This window comes from Callorhinus ursinus, unplaced genomic scaffold (genome assembly GCF_003265705.2).
Source record: "Callorhinus ursinus isolate GAN/ISIS: 27379988/994484 unplaced genomic scaffold, GSC_fseal_2.0 scaffold32, whole genome shotgun sequence".
In the NCBI taxonomy this organism is placed as follows: Eukaryota; Metazoa; Chordata; class Mammalia; order Carnivora; family Otariidae; genus Callorhinus; species Callorhinus ursinus.
In genome coordinates, this window is record NW_027397094.1 from 8391657 (window position 1) to 8415901 (window position 24245).

The window sequence follows — 24245 nt, forward strand, 5'->3', positions numbered from 1 at the left end:
CTCCATATAACCCAGACTGGTCTAACATTATAACCACTGAATGGAACAGACTTTATTTTTTTCTCTCTAAGCCTTAAGAATCCAGGACTCTAGCTTACACCCTGACGCCCACCACCGTGCACCCCCGTGCACACAAACCCCCAGCCCCCACACTCGGACAGTGGGTGGACTGTTTCTCCTCTCTGTTACATCTTGTTAACACCATGTGTTTCCATCTGCATTCTGTCTCCTCTTCCGCCCTCCATTATGAGAATGAGGAAGTGTCGCCCATTCTGTTATATGCCACTCTGGAGGCGATCCAAACGCATGTTGGAGAGTTTTCTCCTATTAATTAAAGAATAGAAAGAGACAAACAGCCCTGAAGTCTCTCTTGTTTTCTGAGAGGTCTTCATGGAAAATAAGATTTACACCAGCTGAAAAGGTAAACTCATTCCATCGGACTGAATTGGACTAGCGTACATCTTAGGGAAAGGTTTAGCTTCCTTTTTATTGGATCTGGTGCCTGGGGAGGAAAACCAGGGGTCTTCTGAATGGAAGGTAGAGAGGCAGGCACACTGACCTTGCGAGAGGACCACTAGTCCCTGTAGAGTGCTGAAGAAGGCCCACCAGGTGTACGCAATCTTGCCCATGCAGCAAAACCCTTGCTAGAACAGGTTCCTGAAGGGAAAAAGGTGGAAAGAATAGGGAGGAGACAGATGACATAGTACACTCAATTTTTATTTGAGGATGTAAAGCCCATGGAAATGATTAGAAAACAATAAACAAAACTATGTTTATAGCTCACGTTCCCTGAAATCTCACTATCCAGGGACAATGAATGGAGCCACGTTACCTGGGATGACTCGTCATCCCCTGGCTCTTAGCGTCATTTCTCAGTGCACGACATTTGACTCCCCTCAGATACCCACCGAGGAAAATAACAAGCCCCTGGTAGGCGTGGTCTGGGTGTTGATGAACAAGTCCATCAGAATGACCCAATCGCATCTGTTATGTGTCTCCTCGGGCACCCATACGCACTAATGTCCTCTGCCCACAAAACTGCTTCAACACGTCTCATCATTCTCTACATCTGATTGCCACCCTGAGAGTCCTGATACCCTGACAAAGACGTTCTCAAATACGTTAGTGACCATGAAGGAGTAAGGAGAATTTCTCTCATCTGGCTGGGTGCCAAGGAGTACTGAGTACTGATTTGCCAGCCTCAGAGTCCTCAGTGAAAGATTCATCAGCTTCTGCCCGTAGCCCCTTTTACCACAGAGCTCAGAGACAGTCCCCAGGGGCAGCAGACCTCGAGTCATGGTCCATGTTTATCTTTCTTCCTACCTCCTGTCAACTGCCTTTCAATCTGCGCCCAGTGCAACGTGTGCACAATCAACCTGGGATGCCAACCAGGGAAATGTGGGTTCCCCAGAGACCATGTGTTCCTGTCTCCCCACCCTTCCTCCACCATCCCCCCATCACCTAGTTTTGGGAAGGGAGTCATTTGGTTTGACTAATAAGTAAGAAACTTTCCTTCTCGTTTACAGTACAACTGCTTCTTGCTGGTGATCTGTACCTTCCTGGGACGCTGCAAGAGGGAAAACAACTAAAATTCTTTGTATAACACGGCGCAGGGACTCACAAACAGTTCGGCAGCTCCTCAAATGGTTAAACGTAGTGCTACTGTATAGCCCGGCGATGCCACTCCCAGGTATGTACCCAAGAGAAAGGAAAACATGCTATCAACTTACATGTGAGAGTTCATAGCAGCATTATTTATAATAGGCAAAAAGTAGATTCAATAAGGGGTGCCTGGGTGGCTCAGTCGGTTAAGGATCTGACTTCCACTCAGGTCATGATCTCAGGGTCCTGGGATTGAGCCCCGCAGCAGGCTCGAGTCTGCTTCTCCCTCTCTCTCTGCCCCTCCCCCTGCTTGTGCTCTCTCTCACTCTCTCTCTCTCAAATAAAAAAATAAAATATTCAAAAAAAGAAAAAAAAGTAGATTCTTCAACTGATGAACTGACCTATTAAATAAGGGATAGTCACACAGTGGAATATTACTCAGCAGTATAAATAAGTATAGTACTTATTACATTTATTCCAAAGAAATGTAGCACTGATACTACAATATAGATAAACCCTGAAAACATTATGCTAAATGATAGGAGCCAATCACAAAAGGTCTATTAATATGAAATGCTCAGAAAAGGCAAATCTATAGAGATAGACAGTAGATAGGGGTTGCCTAAGGGCTGGGGTGAGTGGCAGGATCATAGGTGACAACAAAGGGGCATGGAATTTTCTTTTGGGAGTAATGAGAATCTTCTAAAATTAACTGTGGTGATGGTTGCACAGCTCTGTGAAATGCTGAAAGCTATTGAATTGGACCCTTTAAGTGGGTAAACTGCACGGTATATAGATTACATTTCAATGTAACTACTAAAAAACTCATAATAGCCAAAAAGTAGATTAATCAACTGATGAATTGACTCGTGTTCCAAATGAATATAAAGAAAGCCAGCTCTTCTGTTGCCTTCTATTTTTAACCTCTAGGTTTGTTTTCATTGTATTGTACCCTTCTTATTACTAGCATTTAAAATACCGTTACTGCTTTTGGGGCGCCTGGGTGGCTCAGTCGTTAAGCGTCTGCCTTCGGCTCAGGTCATGATCCCAGAGTCCTGGGATCGAGCCCCGCATCAGGCTCCCTGCTCCGCGGGAAGCCTGCTTCTCCCTCTCACACTCCCTCTGCTTGTGTTTCCTTTCTCGCTGTGTCTCTCTCTGTCAAATAAATAAATAAAATTTAAAAAAAAATAAAAAATAAATAAAATACTGTTACTGCTTTTGTACTCAACAAATAGGCTGGAGAACTCCTGTATCCTATTGTCTGAGTAGAGTATGGGTATGAAAATCAGGTCCTATATCATTTTATCTTTAAACACTGGTACTGAACAACCATTCATGGGCAAACTGGTTCCAAAGAAGAGTCCAAATGCAGAAGGAAATTTGACTCCATGTAGAAATCTAATACATGCTTACAGGTGTAAGAGGACTGTGAATTTCTTAATTTGCAGAATGTCATTTGACTACCATATGCAACTGTTGCAAATACTGTACTGATTCATGAGTGCTTCTTGAGCCAGAAATTAGAGTAAGAAGAGAAGCATGAAGAGAGGCAACCGGTACTAGTGTACTGGAAAATAATTCTTCATTCAGGCTGAAAGGAAGGCTTTGACCAGGTGGATAAATTTGCCTTTTCCCTAATCTAACCACTTCTGTTGCTCAGCTCCTCCCTGCACTCCAAACCTGTTTATGTCTCTCAAATCAGCACCCTCCCAACACAGAAATTTGCACAATACAACTTCCTTCCTCTTTGAGCAAAGACAGTAAACACAGAGACACATTTCCCCTGGGCTGGATGTTTAGGTTGTGCAAGTCCTGCTCTGCTAGGGTTAAGCACCAGATTCTGAGCAGCAGAGACACCACGTCTTCTTTTAAAAATTTACATTTTTGTGTGTGTCTATGAAATGTGGGACCCTCTAAAGCACAGGGCCAAAGCCAGGGGCCCCTCTTACCTCAGTCTAAGGGTAGTATTTATACCGTTTACAGTACCACAAGTATTTGTACCATTTATAGAGGTATGTCACTTTATGATGACCAGGATAACAAACTGTGAAGTAAGAGAACCAATCAGAGTTACAGACTTTTCCAAGTTGCAGGCTCCTCTCACTAGATACAACAATCATCCCTGGACTCAAAACAGCTCATGATACTCCTGTTGTTGGGGAAACCATATGTCAGTTTTGTTACACAAGAGTCTCTGCTTTCTGTAGTTTCAAGAATGGAGGGAGCCTTTCTCCTATCTACCTGACCACTCTTTCATCAAATCAACCATGAAAACTATACTCCCTAGGTTTTTATGATTATATACATCATGGCTAGAAGTTTTACAAAAATTAAAAAAAAAAAAATCTCAGGATCCTAATCAGTCCTTCAGAGCTTGAAGCATAAATACATGAATTTATGAGACAGCCTTTAAACAGTATTACATGGGTTACTATTCCCATTTTACAGCTGGAAAAACGAAAGGATGGTCTTAGGCCTCACAGATCTAAACTGCACTCCGGGGCTTTGGCGTCCTGTATTTGGTGTGGGGCAAAACAAGGAAATTCAGACTCAGTGATTTGACTCATGGATCATCCCACAGCTAGTAAACTGACCACGCAAAATTCATCCAGGTCTCCTGTTGCAAATTGTCCCCCACAAGTAAATTTACTGCAAGAAACTACTTTTTACAAAATATTTCTGGATAGTCTTTCACATCGTGTGGTCCCAGAAACCCCTGTATCAGAATCTCCTGCAGGCTGTATTAAAAATGCAGTTTCCAGGAGTTCCCAGGAGTCAGGTCCAAGATGGCAATGTAGGAAGACCCTGAACTCCCTTCCTCCACCAGAACACAAATTACACCTATTGATAGAACAATTTCCCCTGAAGTACTGAGGGCTGACTGAAGAGCTACTGAATAACCAAAGGCAGGGAGAATGGCAAGAGAACAGCAAGAGACACTGCAGGGGATGGCACCCACGCTGTCAAGGGCAGTGGGGAGGGAGATACTGAGGGACAGAGAATGGAGAACACATCCCTCTGTCCTGGGGCACAGAAAAAAGGATGTGGTTTGAAAGAGCAACTAACATATGAAAGAGACAAGGGGAGAACTCACCCCAGGAGAGGAGGAGCTGTGGGTACCCTCTCTGGGGCAGAGGGACTGTTATGTTCCCACTCTACCTTGAAGCCTAGATCGGAGCAGAGACTGGACACCATCATAGGCAGGTCCAGCTGTCACAGACTTTGCAACATCAGCAAGCCCCGGGTCCACAAGCCCACGCCAGCCCTGGTCTCACTGAGACACAGAAAAAAAGCCAGAGTTTTAAAAGCCAAAGAACTGTCCCCCTCCACCTTAAAAGCCCAGACTGGAACAGGGTCTGGATGCCATAAGTGGTGGGTCCGGGAACCACAGAGAGCTTGTAAACTCAGCAAGCCCGGTGTCCACAAGCCCAAACCTCTGTGGTGCTGGGAGACAGAAAATAAGCCATGGGTATTTTTTCCTTTTTTGTTTTGCTTTCGTTTTACTTACAACCTGTTTCTTAATTTTTATTTTATCTTACTTTTTAATTTTTTAAAATTTGTCTTGTCTTGTTTTAATTTGTGTTCTTTTTGGTTTTGTTTTATTCTCCTTATTCATTTTTTTCTTTTCTGCTTTTTTCTCCTTTTCTTCTTTTCTTTTTCTATCATTATTATTATTAGCAGTGTCATTATTTTCTTCTCTTCATTATTTTCTTCTCTCTGTAGAACACCACTGTTTATTTTTTTCCTTTCAAGATTTTATTTAAATTCAATGTTAAATTCATTGACATACAGTGTAGTATTGGTTTCAGGAGTGGAATTTAGTGATTCACCACTTACATACAACACCCAGTGCTCATCCCAACACGTGCCCTCCTTAATGCCCATCACCTTTTAGCGTATTCCCCCATCCTCTCCCCTCAGGCAACCCTGTTTGTTCTCCATGGTTAGGAGTCTCTTATGGTTTGCCTCCCTCCCTGTTTTTATCTTATTTTATTTTTCTTTCCCTTCCCCTATATTCATCTTAAATTCCACATAGGAGTGAAATCATATGGTATTTGCCTTTCTCTGACTGACATTTCTAAAAAGGCACTGTTTAAAATAATGACTAGCATATACAGCCGCAGCTCCAGCCAGCCAGCTAAAGACATCAAGAACACAATCTACAGAGGGGGCACCATTCACAGGACCACTCCTTCAAGTTTAGGAGAAGTAGCCATTCCACCTAATCTACAGAAATAAACACAGAAGGTCAAGCAAAATGGGGATACTGAGGGATATGCTCCAAAAAAGAAAAAAAAAAAAAGAACAAGAAAAAAATTTCAGAAAAAGAACTAGGTGAAACAGGGATAAAAAACACACCTGATAAAGAATTTTTTAAAATTCTTTTAAGTAGCTCCAACATGGGGCTTGAACTCATGACCCTGATATTGAGGGTCACATGCACTACTGACTGAGCCAGCTAGGTATCCCACCTGATAAAGAATTTAAAGTAATTATTGTGTAGACGCTCACTGGGCTGGAGAAAAGAGTGGAAGAACTCAGTGAGATCTTCAATAAAAAGATAGAAAATATTAAAAAGAACCAGTCAGAGCTGAAGAATACAAGAACTGAAATATAAAACACACCAGAGAGAATCAGCAGTAGATGAGAGTATGCAGAAGAATGTATCAGCCATCTGGAACACAGGGTGATAGAGAACACAGAAGCTGCACAGCAAAACAAAGAATTTTTAAAAAATGAGGATAAATGAAGAGATCTCTTGGACAATATCAAGTAAGCAAATATTCACATTATAGCAGTCCCAGAAGAAATGAGAGAGAAAGGTGTGAAAACTTACTTGAAGAAATAATAACAGAAAACTTCCCTAACCTAGAGAAGGAAATAGACAGACATCCAAGTCCAAGACTCACAGAGAGTTCCAAACAAGATGAACCCAAGTAGGTCCACACCATCTTATATAATAATACATTAAAAAGATCACTCACCATGATCTGGTGGAAGTTATTCCAGGGATGCAGGGATGGCTCAGTACTCAGAAATCAATTAACACCATACACCGCATCAATAAAATGAAGGATAGAAATCATCTGACCATCTCAACAGATGCAGAAAAAGCATTTGCAAGACTCAACACCCATTCATGATAAAAACTCTCAATAAAGTGGGTTTAGAAGGAATATACCTTAACAGAGTAAAGGACATATATGAAAAACCCACAGCTTGCTTACATCATACTTAATGGTGAAAAACTGAGAGATTTCCCTCTAAGGTCAGGAACAAGACAAGGATGTCCACTCTCACCGCTTTTACTCAACATGATACTGGAAGTCCTAGCCACAGCAATCAGACAAGTAAAAGAAATAAGAAGCATCCATGTTGGTAAGAAGAAGTTAAACTGTCACTATTTACAGATGACATGATACTGTACGTAGGAAATCCTAAAGACTCCACCAAAAAAACTACAGAAGTAATAAACAAATTCAGTAAAGTGGCAGGATACAAAATTAATATAGAAATGGGTGGCGTTTCTATACACAAAGAACAGAGTAGCAGAAAGGGAAATTAAAAAAAAAAACCCATCTATAATTGCACCAAAAAGAATAAAATACCTAGGAATAAACTTAACCAAAGAGGTGAAAGTCCTGTACTCTGAAAACTACAAAACACTAGTGAAAGAAATTGAAGATGACACAAACAAATGGAAAGACATTCTATGCTCATGGATTGGAAGAATTAACATTGTTAAAATGTCCACATTACCCAAAGCAATCTACAGATTTGATGCAATCCCTATTAAAATACCAACAGCATTTTTCTTTTTTATTTTTAAAGATTTTATTTATTTATTTGAGGGGGGGGCAGGAGGGAGGGAGATAGGACATGAACAGGGGAGGGGTAGAGGGAGAAGCAGACTCCCCGTTAAACAGGGAGGCTGACACCAGGCTCCATCCCAGGCCCCTAGGATCATGACCTGAGCCGAAGGCAGACGCCATCCAGGCATACCCCCACAACAGCATTTTTCATGAAACTAAAACAAATATTACTAAAATTTGTGTGGAACCACAAAAGACCCCAAAGACCCAAAACAATCCTGAGAAAGAACAAAGCTGGAGGTACCACAATACCAGATTTCAAGGTCTACTATAAATCTATAGTAATCCAAACAGTATGGTGCTGGCACAAAAATAGACACATAGATCAATGGAACAGAATAGAGAGCCCAGAAATAAATCCACAATTATATGGTCAATTAATCTATAACAAAAGAGGCAAGAATATACAATGGGGAAAAGGCAGTTTCTTCAACAAATGGTGCTGGGAAAAGTGGACAGCTACTTACAAAGGAACGAAGCTGGACCACCTACTTACACTACATACAAAAATAAACTCAAAATGGGTTAAGGACCTAAATGTGAGACCTGAAACCATAAAAATCCTACAAGAGAGCAAAGGCAGTAATTTCTCTGACATGGGCCATAGCAACAATTTCTTGATATGTCTCCTAATGCAAGGGAAAGAAAAGCAAAGTAAACCATTGGGACTACATCAAAATTAAGAGCTTTTGCACAGCAAAGGAAACCATCAACAAAACAGAAAGACAACCTATCGAATGAAGGAGGATATTTGCAAATGATGGCTTCATATCCAAACTATATAAAGAACTTATACAACTCAATACCAAAAAAACCACACAATCCAATTAATAAATGGGCAGAAGGCCTGAATGGGCATTTTTCCAAAGAAGACATACAGATCAATCACTAATCAGGGAAATGCAAATCAAAACCACAATGGGCTATCACCTTATACCAGTCAGAATGGCTAAAATCAAAATGACAAGAAAGAACAAGTGTTGGCAAGGATGTGGGGGAGAAAAGGAACCCTGGTGCACCATTGATGGGAATGTAAATTGGTGCAGTCACTGTGGAAAACAGTATGGAGTTTCCTCAAAGAATTAAAATTAGAAATAGTATGTGATCCAATAATTCCACTACTGGATATTTACCCAAAGAAAATGAAAACACTAATTCAAAAAGATATCTGCATCCCTATGTTTATTGCAGCATTATTTACTATAGCCAAGATATGGAAGCAACCTAAGTGTCTATAATTAGATGAATGGATAAGGAAGGTGTGTACACACACACACACACACACACACACACACACACACACACAGAGGAATATTACATAGCCCCCAAAAAGGAAGAGATCATGCCACTTGAGACAACATGGATGGACCTAGAAGGTATTAGGCTAAGTGAAATAATCAGACTCTGACAAATAGCATATGATTTCATTCGTAAGTGGAAACTTAAAAAAAAGAATAAACAAACAAAAAGCGGAATCAGAACTATAAATACAGAGAACAAACTGACGGTTGCCAGAGAGAAGGGAGGTGGGAGGTTGGGCCAAACAGATGAAGGGGAGAGGGAGACACAGCCTCCAGCTCTGGAGTGAGTAAGTCACCGGAATAAAAAGCAGAGCATAAGGAATACAGTCAATGATATTGTAATAGCGATGTAACGGGACAGACGGCAGCCACACTTGTGGGGAGCGTAGCACAACCTATGCAATTGTCAAATCACTGAGTTGTACATCGGAAACTAATGCAATATTGTGTGTCAACTACACTAAAATAAAAGTTTTGGGGGCACCCAGATGGCTCAGTCGGCTGAGTGGCCAACTCTTGACTTTGGCTCAGGTCACGATCTCAGGGTTGTGAGATAGAGCCCCGTGTTTGGGCTCCGCACCGGACGTGGAGCCTGCTTGGGATTCTCTCTCTCCCTCTCTCTCTGCCCCTCTCACCCAGCGCTCAATCTCATTCTCTCTAGAAAAAAAAAAATAAGTTTTTAATTTTGAGAAAAAAGTCAATTGAATATGTCACGTTTACAAAATGCCTTCAAAGTAACACCTTGATTAGCATTTGATTCAATACTAGGGATTCAATACTAGGTGACCCACAAACACCATAACATTTATATTTTTGTTTCCTCATTCTAGGTTTTTCATTAAGTTTTTCTTTTTCATTTTCAATAGAAAAACAAGTTATTTTAAAAATATTTTTCTTGTATCTTGTACCTGTATGACTTTATTGTATTTAATGGGTTTTGTTTTGTTTTCAAACAAGATAAATAAAATAAAATGTTCACTTGCAAGAAAAGAAAAGCCATTTCCTGGGACTTGCCCTAGATTTATGGTCAGATTCCTGGAAGTGCTTTCACATTCTCTCCAACTGTAAGTTTCAGAGTCATGTTTTGAAAGGACATGCTTTGACTGAGTCATCGCAGATTTCCACCTTAGGTTTTCTTTTCCTCCTCTTGAACTGAATCAGTTTCACTTTCCATTTCCATTTCCCTTCACTGACGCAATGGCTCAGAAACTGGGAGAAAACATCAGCTGATGTGCCCCACCCGCCCCCCACTCCTTGGCCCCCACGCCCCTTATATAATTCCTTCAGCACTGACTTGAGGCAGAATCCGAAAATTTCAGAAGAACCAATCAGCTGGGAGCCCCGCTTTTCAGAATGGAAGACGAGCAGATGGCAGACATGAGGTCAGTGACACAGGAATGCAGATTGTAAACTGAGCTTCTGGGTGCACGCAGGGTCCTGTGTGGTCCGGTTGCTCACGGATGAAGCGTGCACTTTCTCTGTGTGTGGTTTTTTGTTTTTTTTTCCAGGGGACACACTCAGGCTCCTGGAGCTTCCAGAACTGCTCCCCTAGCTGGGAGCCTCGATGACAGAAAGGCTTGGCAGGAATGTTAGACCCACTCGGGCACAGTTTGCAGATTTAAAGTTAGACCTCGGGGGAATTACTCGTTATGGGCTTTCGGTGGTGGTTTTCTTTGAAAAGACTAAGAGGTTAAAACCTTCTTGCCGTTTTAAAAGGAAGCATTTCTTTTCAACAGATATTATTATAGGTGGAATTGGTAGTGTAAACGCAACTCCTGCTGAGAGGAATTTTGTCCTGAAACGTTTGATCAGTCCAAGGTGGGAAGTTGAAGAAACAATTATTACAGATGGGCATTTTTCCAGAAATCTTTTACGAAAACAAAACAAGAAGCTGAGGGTTTGTTTTTATTTCTGTGATGAGAGCTGGGGAGCAGCAAGCAATCTCCCTTCAAAACAGAATGACCTAATCTCTTTTTTAATACTGATGTAATGTCTCGTGATGGAAAGCAGGTCAGTGGTTGCCTGGGATGGTGGAGGGGGTTGGCGGTGGCGAGGAGGGCACACTGGGGTATCTTTGGGGATGAGATCGAGTCTATAAGGAGATAATGGTGGTGGTTGCTTGGGTATATACATTGGTTAAAATTCATCAAACTGTACACTTAAAATTTTATTGTATGTAAAGTACAATCTTAGCAAACTTGGTTTTTTTATTTTTATTTTTATTTTTTTTTTTTAAAGATTTTATTTATTTATTTGAGAGAGAGAGAGAATGAGAGATAGAAAGCACGAGAGGGAAGAGGGTCAGAGGGAGAAGCAGACTCCCTGCCGAGCAGGGAGCCCGATGCGGGACTCGATCCCGGGACTCCAGGATCATGACCTGAGCTGAAGGCAGTCGCTTAACCAACTGAGCCACCCAGGCGCCCAAACTTGGTTTTTTTTAAAATGCACGTAGACATGCTTAAGATCTGCCATCAGATAGAGCTGAGAGACGAAGCTGTTCCCATCAAACACCCATGGGGACGGAGGATCCCAGTGACCACTCAGGGAGTGAGGAAAGAAAGCCCCCCCAAATGCTCTGAGGGGGCTGGTATTTGGGGATGGGCTGGGTAAGAGGAAGTCACTGCCAAGTGCCTCGGGTTATGGTTTCCTAACTATGTGTCTCCATGAGTGGGGCTGACCAGAAAATGTGGCCCTGCCCAGCGCCGTGTTAGCGGGTTTGCCCAAGAGGCTTTACGGTGGCCTGTGCCTGGGTGTGTCCAGAGCCCCTGACCCGAGGAAGTCTGGGGGGTAGGGGCTCTCTGGACTCTGCTGGACTGACGCCCACATCAAGCTGCCCTGTCCCCAGAGGCTGTAGGGACAGGGGCAGGTTGGGCTGCTCCTCGACAACAGGGCTTAAAACTGCCCAAGGGGAAAAGCACCTCGGGGAAAGTGCTAGCACCTGCCGGCCGGCCGGCCGATGGACACCCTCCTCTGCCCCATGAAAAATTCACTTAGAACTATGACACGAATATGCCAGCAATCGTGGCAGTAACAGTTTCTCTGTGGTGAGCACTTAGTAGCCCTACTCTGTTCAAAGTCCTTTCCACGTTCAGATCATCTTCCCAATAGCCCGAGGAAGGAAGAACTGTGATTTTTTTTATTAGCCTCGTTTTCGAGATGAGCAAAATGAGGCTCCGAGGGCAAATTACTTGCCTAAGGGAGTTGTCAGAGCAGGTCATTAGTGCTGAGCGTCTTGTAACTGTGTATAAAGGCCCAAAGGGTGGAGTGGCTTAATGCTTTCAGTTCTGCTCCCGTCAGAGAGAAGGGGCAGGGACTGAAGGGACTCGTCTCTCAGTGGCCCTATTTGGAGACTGAGGCCGGCTGTCTTGGAGGGAAACTCACACCTTCCAGTGCACAAAGTCACACCTTAGAAGAAGGAAAAGGGGATCTCCCCAGGGCATAGTTCCCTGTAATTTGGATGGAAGAAAAAGTAAATTCATTCAGGGACATTTTGAATGAAAGGAAATGAGGCTTAGTGACAGGATTTTAGGAAATATTCCAGAACAGGTCAAAGAAAGAACAATTCCAGGTGTCTTGTCGTCATGTTCCTTTATTCTAGATTGTCTGACTCACCGGTTGATACACTACATTATCTCTGACAAGTACATGGGAAACTGCTTTTCAAAATCCCTCTGGAACAGTGCTTCTCAAAATATGGTACAGGGAGGGGCTCCTGCAGGTACAGAATTCCCAGGAGGCTTGTACAAATGCAGATTCCTGAGCCCAGGCCCACCCTCAGGTTTCAACAGACGCCCTGGGCCTATATCCACAATGCGTTTTACCAAATCCCCAAACAGTTGGTGTGGAACCCTGTTCCCAGCAGACGCTGACTTCAGCTCTTGACACATTCAGTTTCAGCTCCTCCTCGGAGCGGATCTAGATAGCATGACATCAGGGTCATTATCCTTTCCTGTTTGATAAAAGCACAGACCTCGGGGCTAGCTTCCCCGGGTGGAAGTCTCTTCAGCATCTGCCAAGGATCCAGGAGCAGAAAATAAAATCAGCCTGGACCCCAGCTTTTCAGAATTGAGAGAAATGGCCATCATGAGGTAAATCTGCCCTACTTTTCTGACAGAGAGTTGAGAATGTCCCACAAATCTTGTTCTTGCATGCAGCTTCCCGAATGATGCCAATTCAGTGCTTGCTTATCAATTAAGTACACGTTTATCTCATTGGGTCATAAAGCTACCTTAACAGTTCACTCATTTTTATTTCTGTGGCCCAGTTCTGACTTACAGACCCTGAGGGAAGTGCTCCCAGGGGACCTGGCAAGTGGGAAGGAGCAGGAGTTGTTGAGAGAGCCCGGAGGGCGATCCTTCGGGCAAAATCCTGTCAAAGGGGCTGGGAGGGGGTGGGGTGCAGCATAGTTACAGGAGGTCCTGGCCCCTGTTTTGTTTCTTAGGTGAAAAGACTGAGTCAGCGAGTTTTGTTGTGGTTGTTGTGGTTATTTCAAAAGTGTGCTTACTTCTCTGCAAAGGTGCTGCTGACTAAGTCAGCATTGCACAACCCCATTTCATAATGAGGCTGCCCTTCCCCGGAAGTTTGCTCTTTCAGAACTGAGAAACTATGTCGGAGGGGAGGAAGAAATACCAGTCCAAAATGTGCCCCTTTGGCTTGTGGGTTATTTTGAGCCAGCAGGCTCCAGAAAAACTTTTATCTCTCCCTTCACTGCCTGACAGAATTTCGATAGGGGGCCTGCCCAGAAATAACTTTTTATCTCAAAGACTTGCACACACAGCAGGGCAAAGGCTGATTACCAGCCCTCTGTACTCATCTTCCTGGGAATGACTGACTCCCCACCACCTTGAAATCCCAGCCCCCCGTCCACTCCTCAGGTGAAGATGGTGCATGAGACTCTGCTGCCTGACTGCCTTTGGGTCTTAGACTTGTATGGGGCTCCTGCACACATGAAATTGAATCTCTTCTCCCCTGCTCATCTGTCTTATGTCAATTTAATTACTAGACTAGACAAAGAACCTAGAACAGTAGAAAAAAATTCTTCTGAGCTGACGGCGTGTACCTGAGGCCTCCTCTTACTGACCTGACATCATCCACAGGCCTCCCCTGCTGATGATGAACAGGGAGAAAGTGTCGCAGTATCTCAAACTGTAGCAGATGGCGGGTATCCCAACTGAGCCGGGTGCTCTGTTAGAATGCACACTAGCAGGCCCTGCATTCTGAAATCCAGATTGAGTAGATCAGAAACAAAGCCTAGAAGAAAAATACGTATTTAAAGAGGACCACAGGTACTTCGCCTACCCCATGGTATGTACGTAAGTGTGAGGGCAAGACACCCAGAGTGGGTGGGGAGTGGGTGGCCTGGGAAGGACGCTGATACAAAGCAAGGCTTGCCCATTGAAGGGGTGTTTGAGGATGAGAAACTGGTGATTGGAAATCTCGGCCAAAGGGGGAAATCTTCCTGGAGACTTACCACTCCTACTCGCAGTGTGGTCTGAGTCTGACATCCCCTGGCAGGTTGTTACAAAGGCAGTATCCCACCCCTATGGAATCCAGATCTGCATCTCGGTGGCAGGCCCTCGGGTGATCTGGTCCCTGTGCACATCAGAGTGGGATCAGCACTGCTCTGGAGAGTTCCTGGGCTTACTTTCTAAAGTGATGGGCTCCCTGAGCGGTGCCTGTTCTGACCAACTAATTGGGCATGAGGTCTGTCTGTCCCTGCACACATCCCATGCGACAAGCTGCCTCAGAAATTCCCTGGAAATTCCTGTTCTTTTCATTATGAGGTTAAGGGCCTCTTTCTGAACATTTCAAGATTCTACTCTAGTGATGGCTTTGACTAGGCCTTGGGAGGAGAAGAGGCATTGACTCTGGGGTCCGTGGGTCCTGCCAACAGACTGTCACCAACCGGGAAGGTGGGGAAGAGAAGCAAGAAGGAGCGTCAGTGGGTTAAATCTGGGTATTTTCTAAGGACAAGCACTGCCGGTTTTATCTGCTGTGCTCAGCAAAACCTCATGGCTGCAGCTGGAGGCCCTGAGAAGTCTCTTCCTGGGCCAGAGGGACGCCCACCTCCCCGGGGTTTCTCGTAGATTTAGAATCTCCAGGTAGGAAGGGCATCCAACACCCCATGTTTCACTTGAACTTAGACATTCTCTTTATTAAATTTCTGCCACAGTCATCCTACCCGATTGCTTTTTTTCCCCTTTCAATATCTGAATTCAATATTGCTCAGTAATTTCATAAATTTCACACATATACATATAAAGAGCATTTAGATCAGCGTTCAAAAACACATATGAGCTAAATTAGTTAAGTGAGGAAGCCTTGGCAAATGCGTATTGGTTTTTAAAAAGGCAATAAGTAGGGGCGCCTGGGTGGCTCAGCTGGTTGAGCACCTGACTCTGGGGGTTTTGGCTCAGGTCATGATCCTAGGGCCGTGGGATCGAGCTCCGCGTCAGGCTCCGTGCTCAGCGGGAAGTCGGCTTGCGATTCTCTCTCTCCCTCTCCCTCTGCTCCTCCCCACGCACGCTCTCTCTTTCTCTAAAATAAATAAATAAATCTAAAAAAAAGACAAGATGCCTGATATGACTTCAGTCTTCTTAAATTTTAAGATTTGCTTTGTGGCCTAACACATAATCTATCCTAGAGAATGTCCCATGTGCACTTTCGGAGGACGGTGTATTTTGCTGCTGTTGGATGGAATGTTCTGTAAACGTCTAAGTTCATCTGATCTAAAGTGTTAAGTCCGATGTTTCTTTATTCATTTTCTGCCTGGATGATCTATCCACTGTGGAAAGGGGGTATAGAAGTCCCTTCCTACTACTGTCTTGCTGTCCCTCCCCCTTCCAGTCTATTAATATTTGCTTTATAGATTTCAGTGGTCGTGTGTTGGGTGCATAAACATTTATTAAATACCCTATCCTATTCTTGGATTGACTGCTTTGTCATTACATAATGACTTTCTTTCCCCTCTTTGACTTGGAGTCTATTTTGTCCAATCTAAGTAGAACCACCCCTGCTTTCTTTGGTTTGCGTGGAGTATCTGTGCCTGCCCTCACTTTCGGTCTGTGTGTGTCCTGAAAGCTGAAGGCAGCATGTGTTCTTTACATCTGTTCAGCCCTTCTATGTCTTTCACTTGGAGAATTTAGTTCCTTTATATGTGAAGCAATTTTGGACAGTTACAGACTTACCATGGCCACGTTGTTCCTTGTTTTCTGCCTGTTTTATAAACCTTTTGCTTCCTTCCTATTCCCTTGCTCTATTCATCTGTGATTTAATGCTTCTCTATAGTAGAGGTATGCTTGTATTCTTTTCTCTTTAACCTTTTTGTGTATTTAGGACAGGTTTTTCTTTGTGGCTACCATGAGGCTTAAATAAAACATCTTATGGTTATAACAGATTATTTTAAGGATATAACTTAAGTTTGAAAGCATACCTTTTTACTCCTCCACTTAAGTAGTTGGCTATCTTCCTGAATAAACTGCCCTTTGTTACCATAAATGTCCTAGCATGGTCAGCTCTAGCATTGGTGAAGTCATGGTATGGATGAAATATCCCAAAGCGTTCCATCCTCAGGGCTCTCTCACGGGTTCAGGAACGTAGAGTGAGCTTTTCTGCTCGCCCTACACTTCATGAGCCATTGACATCTCCTGGAGCTTATATATGACAGGGTTGGAAGATATTTTATCTTGGAGAGAGAATCTTTATCAATAAGTGCTTAAAATATAGTCTGCTGGGAAAAAAAAAAAATATAGTCTGCTGGGGCGCCTGGGTGGCTCAGATGGTTAAGCATCTGCTTTCGGCTCAGGTCCTGATCTCAGGGTCCTGGGATGGAGTCCTGCATTGGGCTCCCTGTTCAGTGGGGAGTCTGCTTCTCCCTCTGCCTCTGCCTCTCCCCCTGCTTGTGCTCTCTCTCTCTCTCAAATGAATAAATAAAATCTTTTTTTAAAAATGTAGTATGGTAAGATCCCTCTGGTTTACTGATATGCCAGCCTGTATCACCACCCCAGGAAAAAAAAAAAAAAAAAAGATAGTGTTATCAAACTGGCAAGGTGGTTCCTGGTTTTGTTGTAGCAAAAACATCCAAAGTCACCTGCCCTTCTCTAGGCTCCCTGAGAAGTTGGACGAATACTCTCTATCAATCCTTAAGAGTTGCTCACCTATTATTTCCAGGCACCTCTACCTACAGATACATTCTACTGATCTGAAACTCATCCCTGCCTTCCTCTCTCAAAATGCCCTAATTGGTCAATCAGCACAGTTAGCTAACGTTGAAACACAGAAATGCCTTTGTCATGCCTTGATTGCATAACAGTTACAAACATATTTGTTCAGTGATCGTCTTTGTAACTTGCCCTTAATATTTATTTTCTAATAATTGCTCCCCTGAGTTACGATCTGCAGTCCTTCAAACAGGGCAGCTAGAATCACCACCAGATGAAGCCAAATTGGAAAACCCTAGAATGGAGACAAAAGACATTGGCATTGTGGTGCTCTAGCCAGGGACCAAGAGAACGGAAAAGACTTCCAAGAATAGAGGCCCACCCATAAAAGGATATCTAGATAGACAGCAACCTCCCCCTCTTCTCTTGCCTTGGGTCCATTCCCTCGCCTCTGTGACTCTCACTATAAGGCGTTTCAGATGCAATCACACTGGATCAGCAGTGGCTTAGCTAGACATTGCTGGAGAGACAGAAGAAGCTAGAGCACTTGCAGCAGTGTGTGCGGGCCGGTGCTGGTTCCACAGGAAACTGCGAATAAAGTCAGTGAGCAAAATGTATTTTGACTAGTTAAAGGACTTCCCTTTATTCTGATCTTATTTTTCTTCCTTCTTCAGTAACGATAAAAATGCTTCTCTTTTTCTCTTTGTTTTAATACAGCGTTGGTAAGCAGAGGTGGTTAATGTCTTTGGGGATACGTTTTCTCCACAGTGAGTTGGCAACCCTATCTGGCTCCTAACTTTTTTCTGATATTGTGCTAGTCCGTGAAATCTGAAACTACGGACAATAACTGGGTTTCATGATTTCTGGAGGTTCTTTCCAAGCCCATGGAATCTACTGGTAAGAAAGAAGGAACACAAACTCAGTAAAACACCCCCCAAGCCCCAGGCAAATACCGATGTGAGAACATACTTTGAGAACTCAGTAACTTATTGACCTGAATAAGGCAAATGATCTCCCTTGGTACCTTCCAACCGCAAAGCTCAAATTTGTCAATTTTGTTTGTTTCTCAAAATACATTCTTTCTGTCTGGGGATCTGGCCTGTGTCAGGGACTCTGCCTCGGTGAGACTGACAGCGAGCTTCCAGGTGTCTCCGTGTGTGACCATGGGGAGAGGGTGGAGAAGGGTGGAGAAGCTAAAGGGAAAGATCCAGTCTCACAGCATGATGGCAAACACCCCTGGGCTTTCGTTTCTTTACATGGCTCCTTCTAACCAGTCTGGGGGCTCCTAGGCCAGAGAGGGCCAGGATAACCAAACTTTATTCATCTTAGGATCCTTCAAAACTAACCAAGTGACGCAAAGGAGTGGCCCTGTAAAGGGACGTTGGATGGCTGAATCAACCTTGCCCGGAATGTGAGGCCTGAGCCCTGACTTCTAACGGAGCAGGACAAGAGATCCCGGGTCCTCCCCTCCCGTCCACCTCACCCCACGTCACCTTGCATGGGGCAGTGGAAGGCACGTGCTCCGTGGGTTCTTGCACAGACCCTAACTACAGGAGGCAAAGTTAGGAAGCCAGAGGAAGGGTACCTCTTCTTCTGTCTCGAAAAACTTAGGGTGTGGGTTAGTCAGGGCTCTCCAGAGAAACAGAACTAGTAGGACACACATATAAGTACATTTCAGCTGCTGGGTGATGTCAGGCCCCACCCACCAAGGCTGCGGAGAGGTAGCAAGCATTTGCTAACGGTAGTTGTTTTAGGCTCTTCCCTGTGTTTGCTGGCCAAGATGCAGATGATTCTGAGCACCATAATAGAGGAAATTCAGTCAGCCGACTCCAGAGCTCAGGCTTCACTAAGGGCTTTGTCTTCAGCTTCTACTTGAAGGTTAAGACAGGATGGACTCCGGGATGGAGAACTCTTGGCTGTCCTCTCATCAGCTCGGCCTTGCACTGGCGCCAGCAACTTTGCTCAGATCAAAAGTGGGCAGGTACAAATAGTGGACTCACAAGGGTCGACCTCAGCTGGGTTTTCTGTGACCTTGTGTATCAGTCAACAGCAAAACCAAACTGGATCTTCACAGCTTTATTCCCATTTCTTGCAAGGGAAAGGCCTTTATACAATTGAACATAGTTTTTGGTTTTCCTCACTGAGAATTTTAACCCTCTTTTTTATTCTACAACAGTTTCTAAACATACTGATTTTTACCTACTTTTTCTCTGCTTTCCAATAAAATAAAGATTAAAATAAAGATTCTCACCTGCAGCTGGTTTAAAAAATATGTGTGTGTGTGTGTGTGTGTGTGTGTGTATACACACACAAAATGAAAAAGAGAGAGATTTATTATCAGGAATTGGCTCACATGATTATGGAAGCCGAGGACCATAATCGTGGCCTGCTGTCCACAAGCTACAGACCCAGGAGAGAGCCAACAGTGTAATTCTAGTCAGAGTCCAGAGGCCCGAGAACCGGAGGGATAATGCCGGAGGGCTCCCGTCCAAGTCTGAAGGCCTGAGAACCAGGAATGCCGACGGTATAAGCTCCAGTCTAAGGAGAGGAGAAGACCAATGTCCAGCTCACACAGCCAGACAGACGGAATTCACACTTCCTCTGCCTTTGGGTTCTACTCAGATCCTCAGCAGACGCGGTGAGGCCCATCCACACGGGGGAGGGCAGTCTGCTCTCACTCAGTCCACTGAGTCAGCTGCTAATCTCTCCTGGGGACACCGTCACACCCCCTCCCCCCACCCAGAACTAATGTTTAACAGACATCGGGGATCCCACAGCCTGGCAAGCTGACACACAAAATCAACCTGTAACTGCGTCCCTGGTGCAATGTCTAGCAGGCGTGCCATCACAGTGACCGTGTTTATTTTCTCCACAGTGAGGCCAACAAGGATTCTCTGGAGAAAATCCTTCCACAGCTGAAATGCCATTTCACATGGAACTTACTTAAGAAAGACAGCGTCTCAGGTGATCTAGAAGATACAGTATGTCACCAGATTGAATTCCTAAACCCTGAGTCCAAAGCGACAATGTACAATTTCTTGGCCTACATAAAACACCTGAATGGCCACAGTGAGGCGGCGCTGGAGCACCTGCGCCAGGCGGAGGAGCTGATCCAGCGGGAGCACTCGGATCAAGCAGAAACCCGAAGTCTGGTCACCTGGGGTAACTACGCCTGGGTCTACTATCACCTGGGCAGACACGCAGATGCTCGGATGTACGTTGATAAGGTGAGACAAACCTGTGAGAAGTTTTCAAACCCATACAGTATCGAGTGTGCCGAGCTTGACTGCGAAGAAGGGTGGACACGGCTGAAGTGTGGGGCAAAGCACGATGAAAGGGCCAAGGTGTGTTTTGAGAAAGCTCTGGCGGAGAAGCCCAACAACCCAGAATTCTCTTCTGGGCTGGCCATCGCGACATACCGTCTGGATAATAAACGACAGACGCCATTCTCCATGGATGCTCTGAAGCAGGCCCTTGAGCTGAATCCCGACAATCAATACGTCAAAGTGCTCTTGGCCCTGAAATTGCAGATGATGAATGAAGAAGCTGACGGGGAGCGGTTGGTTCTGGAAGCCCTGGAGAACACGCCTTGCCGAACAGATGTCCTTCGCAATGCAGCCACATTTTATCAAAAAAAAGGTGATCTAGACAAAGCTATTGAACTGTTTCTAAGGGCATCGAAATTCATTCCAAACAATGGTTACCTCTATCACCAGATTGCGTGCTGCTATAGGGCCAAAGTCAAACAAATTCAGAACACAGGAGAATCTGAAGCTAGTAGGAATGGAGAGAAAATTAGAGAACTAAAGCAGTATGCTGTTGACTATGTGATTAAAGCTATTGAGAAGGGAGTAGATCCACTGTATGCATATTCTGACGAGCTCCTGGAAACAGAAGACTATTATCAGATAGCTTGCAGTAAGGAGCTCCCCGGCACTCAGAGGCAACAACCCTGCCAGCACTATCGCGACTTTCAGGGGCATCACAGGAAGTCTGAAGACACTGCTACCCAGTGTGATTTGGAGGGTTTGCCCACAGGCACAAAAGCAACGGAGGAAGGAAAGACGGAATACCCACCACAGAACACCGCTGGAAATCAGCTTCCACAAAATGCACCGAATTCTTGGTATCTCCAAGGATTAATCCACAAGCTGAATGACGAGCTGCAGCAGGCACTCGAATGTTACGAGAAGGAGCTGGGCTATCTCCTAAGGAACAGCCCCACAGGCATAGGCAGCCTTCTCCTGCCGCTGGCTGAGCTTGAAGAAGGCAGTGAGGCAGTGGGCAGGGACCCGCACAACCCCACTCCCAGAGTTCCCGGAACCCCGAGCGGAAACGCAGAGGAGGGATGGGAACACAGTCAGGGAACCCGCGACACCCCGGGACTCCTTTAGGGTACATTTTTGTAGCGTTGCTTCCTCATGTCTGTCTCCCCTTTCCATCCCAGCCGTGCACACCCCTCTAGCCTGTGGGCCTTACAACAAAATTACCCATGGACACAGGGCTTCGGGCCTGCACGACGCTGACTCGTTCTTAGTTTGCCCTCCGTTCATCAGATCTGCCCCATCTCTGTCCTTCTTACTGAGACTCTTAGCTGGCCACTGCCTGCCAACAGCTCTCCCAGACTGTGCCCCTTTGCTATCTAGCCTTCTGGAGCCCCTGAAAGACCACCTTTGGACTAACCCCGGAATACTCCTTATGTCTTCCTCTTGGCTTCAGCCATGTGTTTATATATATTCTCGATTGTGACACTCCAGTAAATATGTGTTCTGGATAGTGATGCTACAATAAATTTTAAAATTGCGACTCAGGATTGGAGAAAGTGTGTGGTTTGCATGTGTGACTAAGGGTTATACTCATTCCCCAAGTTTCTCTTCGGGACACTGTCTAGGGATAGTGGGTCATGATACAGCCATACCGTACCATTCTCAATGTGCCCATGGTAGCTCCGTGGTGGAGCCGGCCTGCCCTTGACTTCTGTTCCAGGCCAGGGCCTCGGCTGAGCCCAGGGCCCAGTCAGCAGCTGCTGCTACTGAGCAGGACGGCTGTGCACCCAGAAGTACCTGGGCAGTGGCCTCCCCGACCGTGTGTAGGGGGCACCAGTACGAGGCTGGCTGGAGACAAAGATCTTCACCCTCCTGAGTGGATGAAAATATTCAAGTATGCACCTCCCCGCTGGGGAAACCCAGAGTGTCGTCCACCATGCAGCAACTGTCCACCTCTCCTCACCCCACTGCAAGGCCTGCGTTCGTACGCTCTCCTAGTGGTATCATCTGATTGTCTGTGTACAGAGGAAGACTGTTATATGCCAGTTCCCAGGCAAGACAGAGGGCCTGGCATTCCAATTCCTTTGTGAGTAGAGGGTCAGAAACTTGACTCTTTCCTCATGCAGAAGGGGAATTCTGGGAAGGTGCTTCATAAGCTACATTGGCTATAAAAGCAGCAGACTTTGGTGAGGGTGCCCCCCAGCCCTGAATTATCTGCTGGCTCCCGAAAGGCTGGCGGAGCAGCCGAGTGCCCGGCAGTCAGTTGCTGACTCCTGGCCAGCCTTGACCTATAGCAGCGCCGTCTCTTGTGTCCAGTTCCAGGGGAGTTGCTGGGTCCATGGAATATGAATATATGAAACTAACACTGAGAGCGTGGAAGAGCGTGTGGTTGGGGGCAAGGTGGGGACTGGCTACAGCGACAGCTGGAGGGGCAGTGTAGGTGAGGAACGGCCTACCACATGCAAACACACGTGCTCAAGGACACAGATTTTAAATAGTAGAGTGGTGATCAGGGAGATTGGAGGTTTCCCCAACAGGGGTACCTGGTTCCATCCCCAGGAATTACACATAGATGACTCCTAGAAGGATCCTGGACACCACCCAGGCTGTCCCTCCATGCTCAGAGTCCCATCCACCTTCCAGACGGTGTTGAGCCTCCCAGAATTGCTGTTGACTGGTCCTGACCTACACACATATGCTGTGATTTATTTTGCTGCCCAATTTTATTGAAAAGATGCCTCTGCATCTACAATCTACCATTGTCTGCGGGAATACCCTCAATCTGCACTTCCTGATGTGTGGCCCTGACCTCGCACAATTCTGCCTCCGGAGACCCAGAGGGCAGTAACATAAATTGCCAGTTTTCACAGACACCCACTCCTCCTTATTTCCTGGGGCCATACCCAACCTTACCCAACTAGTAACCTGGTGGGGACTTAGAGCTCCGAGACCGATGCCATTTTACCACTAGGCTGTGAGGCAGGCTCGGCTGGTGGTCACACAGCATGTCCCAGCAGATTCCAGGGCTGTCCACAAAACAGACAATTGGAGGAGCGGGGGGTGGGGGATCAGTCTCCCCAGGGGAAACCATGGACTCCTCCCCTCAAGCTTACCAGCTCCAGAGAAGCAGGGACTCTAACTCCTCTGCGCACAACTGTATGCCCATCCCCATAGTGCCTGGAATGAATGAGGCTCTCAAAAACTTTTGAGAAACATAGGAACACACTGTCTCCCCTGAGAATTTGACACTGCCATTATCACCAGCTCAGAGTCACATCTTCCAAGACAACTTCTCCAAATCCTAGAAGAGGGTGCTGGGAAGATGAAACAGTAAGTGTCCCAAGCTACAGAACAGTAACAATAAAACAATGGCACGTTTATGTGCTGGCCTCTGACCTAGGATCTGTGCTAAGCGCATTGCTAGCATCTAAAAACCAGTGTGGAAGGTACGAGGCTCAGAAAGGTTTGCTAACTTGTCCGAGGGCACACAGCTAGGGAGGGGTGTGACTGGCACTCAAGCCCATAACTGTATGAAACCAAACCACCCTGCTCCCATGAATTTCTGTGCATTCTGATGTGCTATGATTTTGTTGGCACAAGCCAAGAGCTTTCAGGCTGTACTGCAAGGGCAGCTCAGAGCCCCGATTTGTAGATTTCTACTAGAATCTTTTCCTGTCATTTTCTCCACTGAATCCAAACTCCCCTCCCTCACATGGACTCCTGTGTGTGATTCCTGAGCATTCTGGCTTTCCATCTTACTCCTCCTTCCCTCTGTGTTTTGCAATCTAGTGTCAGGTTTTTAAATGCATCCTGATACAGCAAATTCACAGGACCGTGAGAGTGGTAATGCTCCTCAAGCTACATGCAAAGAAATTTAGAATTATGTCTGTGCAGGGCTGAAACGGCCCCTCCAGAACCACCAGCAGCTGACACAGGGAGCTCCAGTTTTTAAAAGTCAGGCCCGGACAGCAAAGATCTCTTAAACTCTCAGTGTATACTAGCCTCGGACTTTTTTTCCTCTGCAGTTCATTTTTTTTTTTTTTT

General features: G+C 45.2%; 2 protein-coding genes across 3 annotated transcripts in view; both read left to right on the forward strand.

Annotated features, from left to right (window-relative positions):
- Positions 1-10022: 10022 nt before the first annotated feature.
- On the forward strand, positions 10023-21746 carry IFIT3 (interferon induced protein with tetratricopeptide repeats 3). Of its 2 annotated transcripts, XM_025850769.2 has the most exons (3): positions 10066-10158; positions 10513-10786; positions 19811-21746. In XM_025850769.2, exons 2-3 carry the CDS (start codon positions 10776-10778, stop codon positions 21327-21329), a joined length of 1530 nt encoding a protein of 509 aa, XP_025706554.1. In that variant the 5' UTR covers positions 10066-10158; positions 10513-10775; the 3' UTR covers positions 21330-21746. The 2 variants fall into 2 exon arrangements, with proteins under 2 accessions (XP_025706553.1, XP_025706554.1); XM_025850768.2 differs by lacking the exon at positions 10513-10786 and having other exon boundaries at positions 10023-10158.
- Positions 10053-24245, forward strand: part of LOC112807757 (interferon-induced protein with tetratricopeptide repeats 1B-like) — a 32549-nt gene continuing 18356 nt past the window's right edge. The window contains 1 exon segment of the mRNA XM_073878985.1: positions 10053-10158. Coding sequence (XP_073735086.1) covers positions 10130-10158 — 29 coding nt within the window. The 5' untranslated portion in view covers positions 10053-10129.

Excerpts from the sequence above, each read along its gene's own strand:
- IFIT3 (XM_025850768.2), top strand. The coding sequence starts at position 10,130 with ATGGAAGACGAGCAGATGGCAGACATGAG. Across the intron at positions 10,159-19,810 it reads GAGCAGATGGCAGACATGAG|TGAGGCCAACAAGGATTCTC; the intron begins GTCAGTGACACA and ends TTTTCTCCACAG.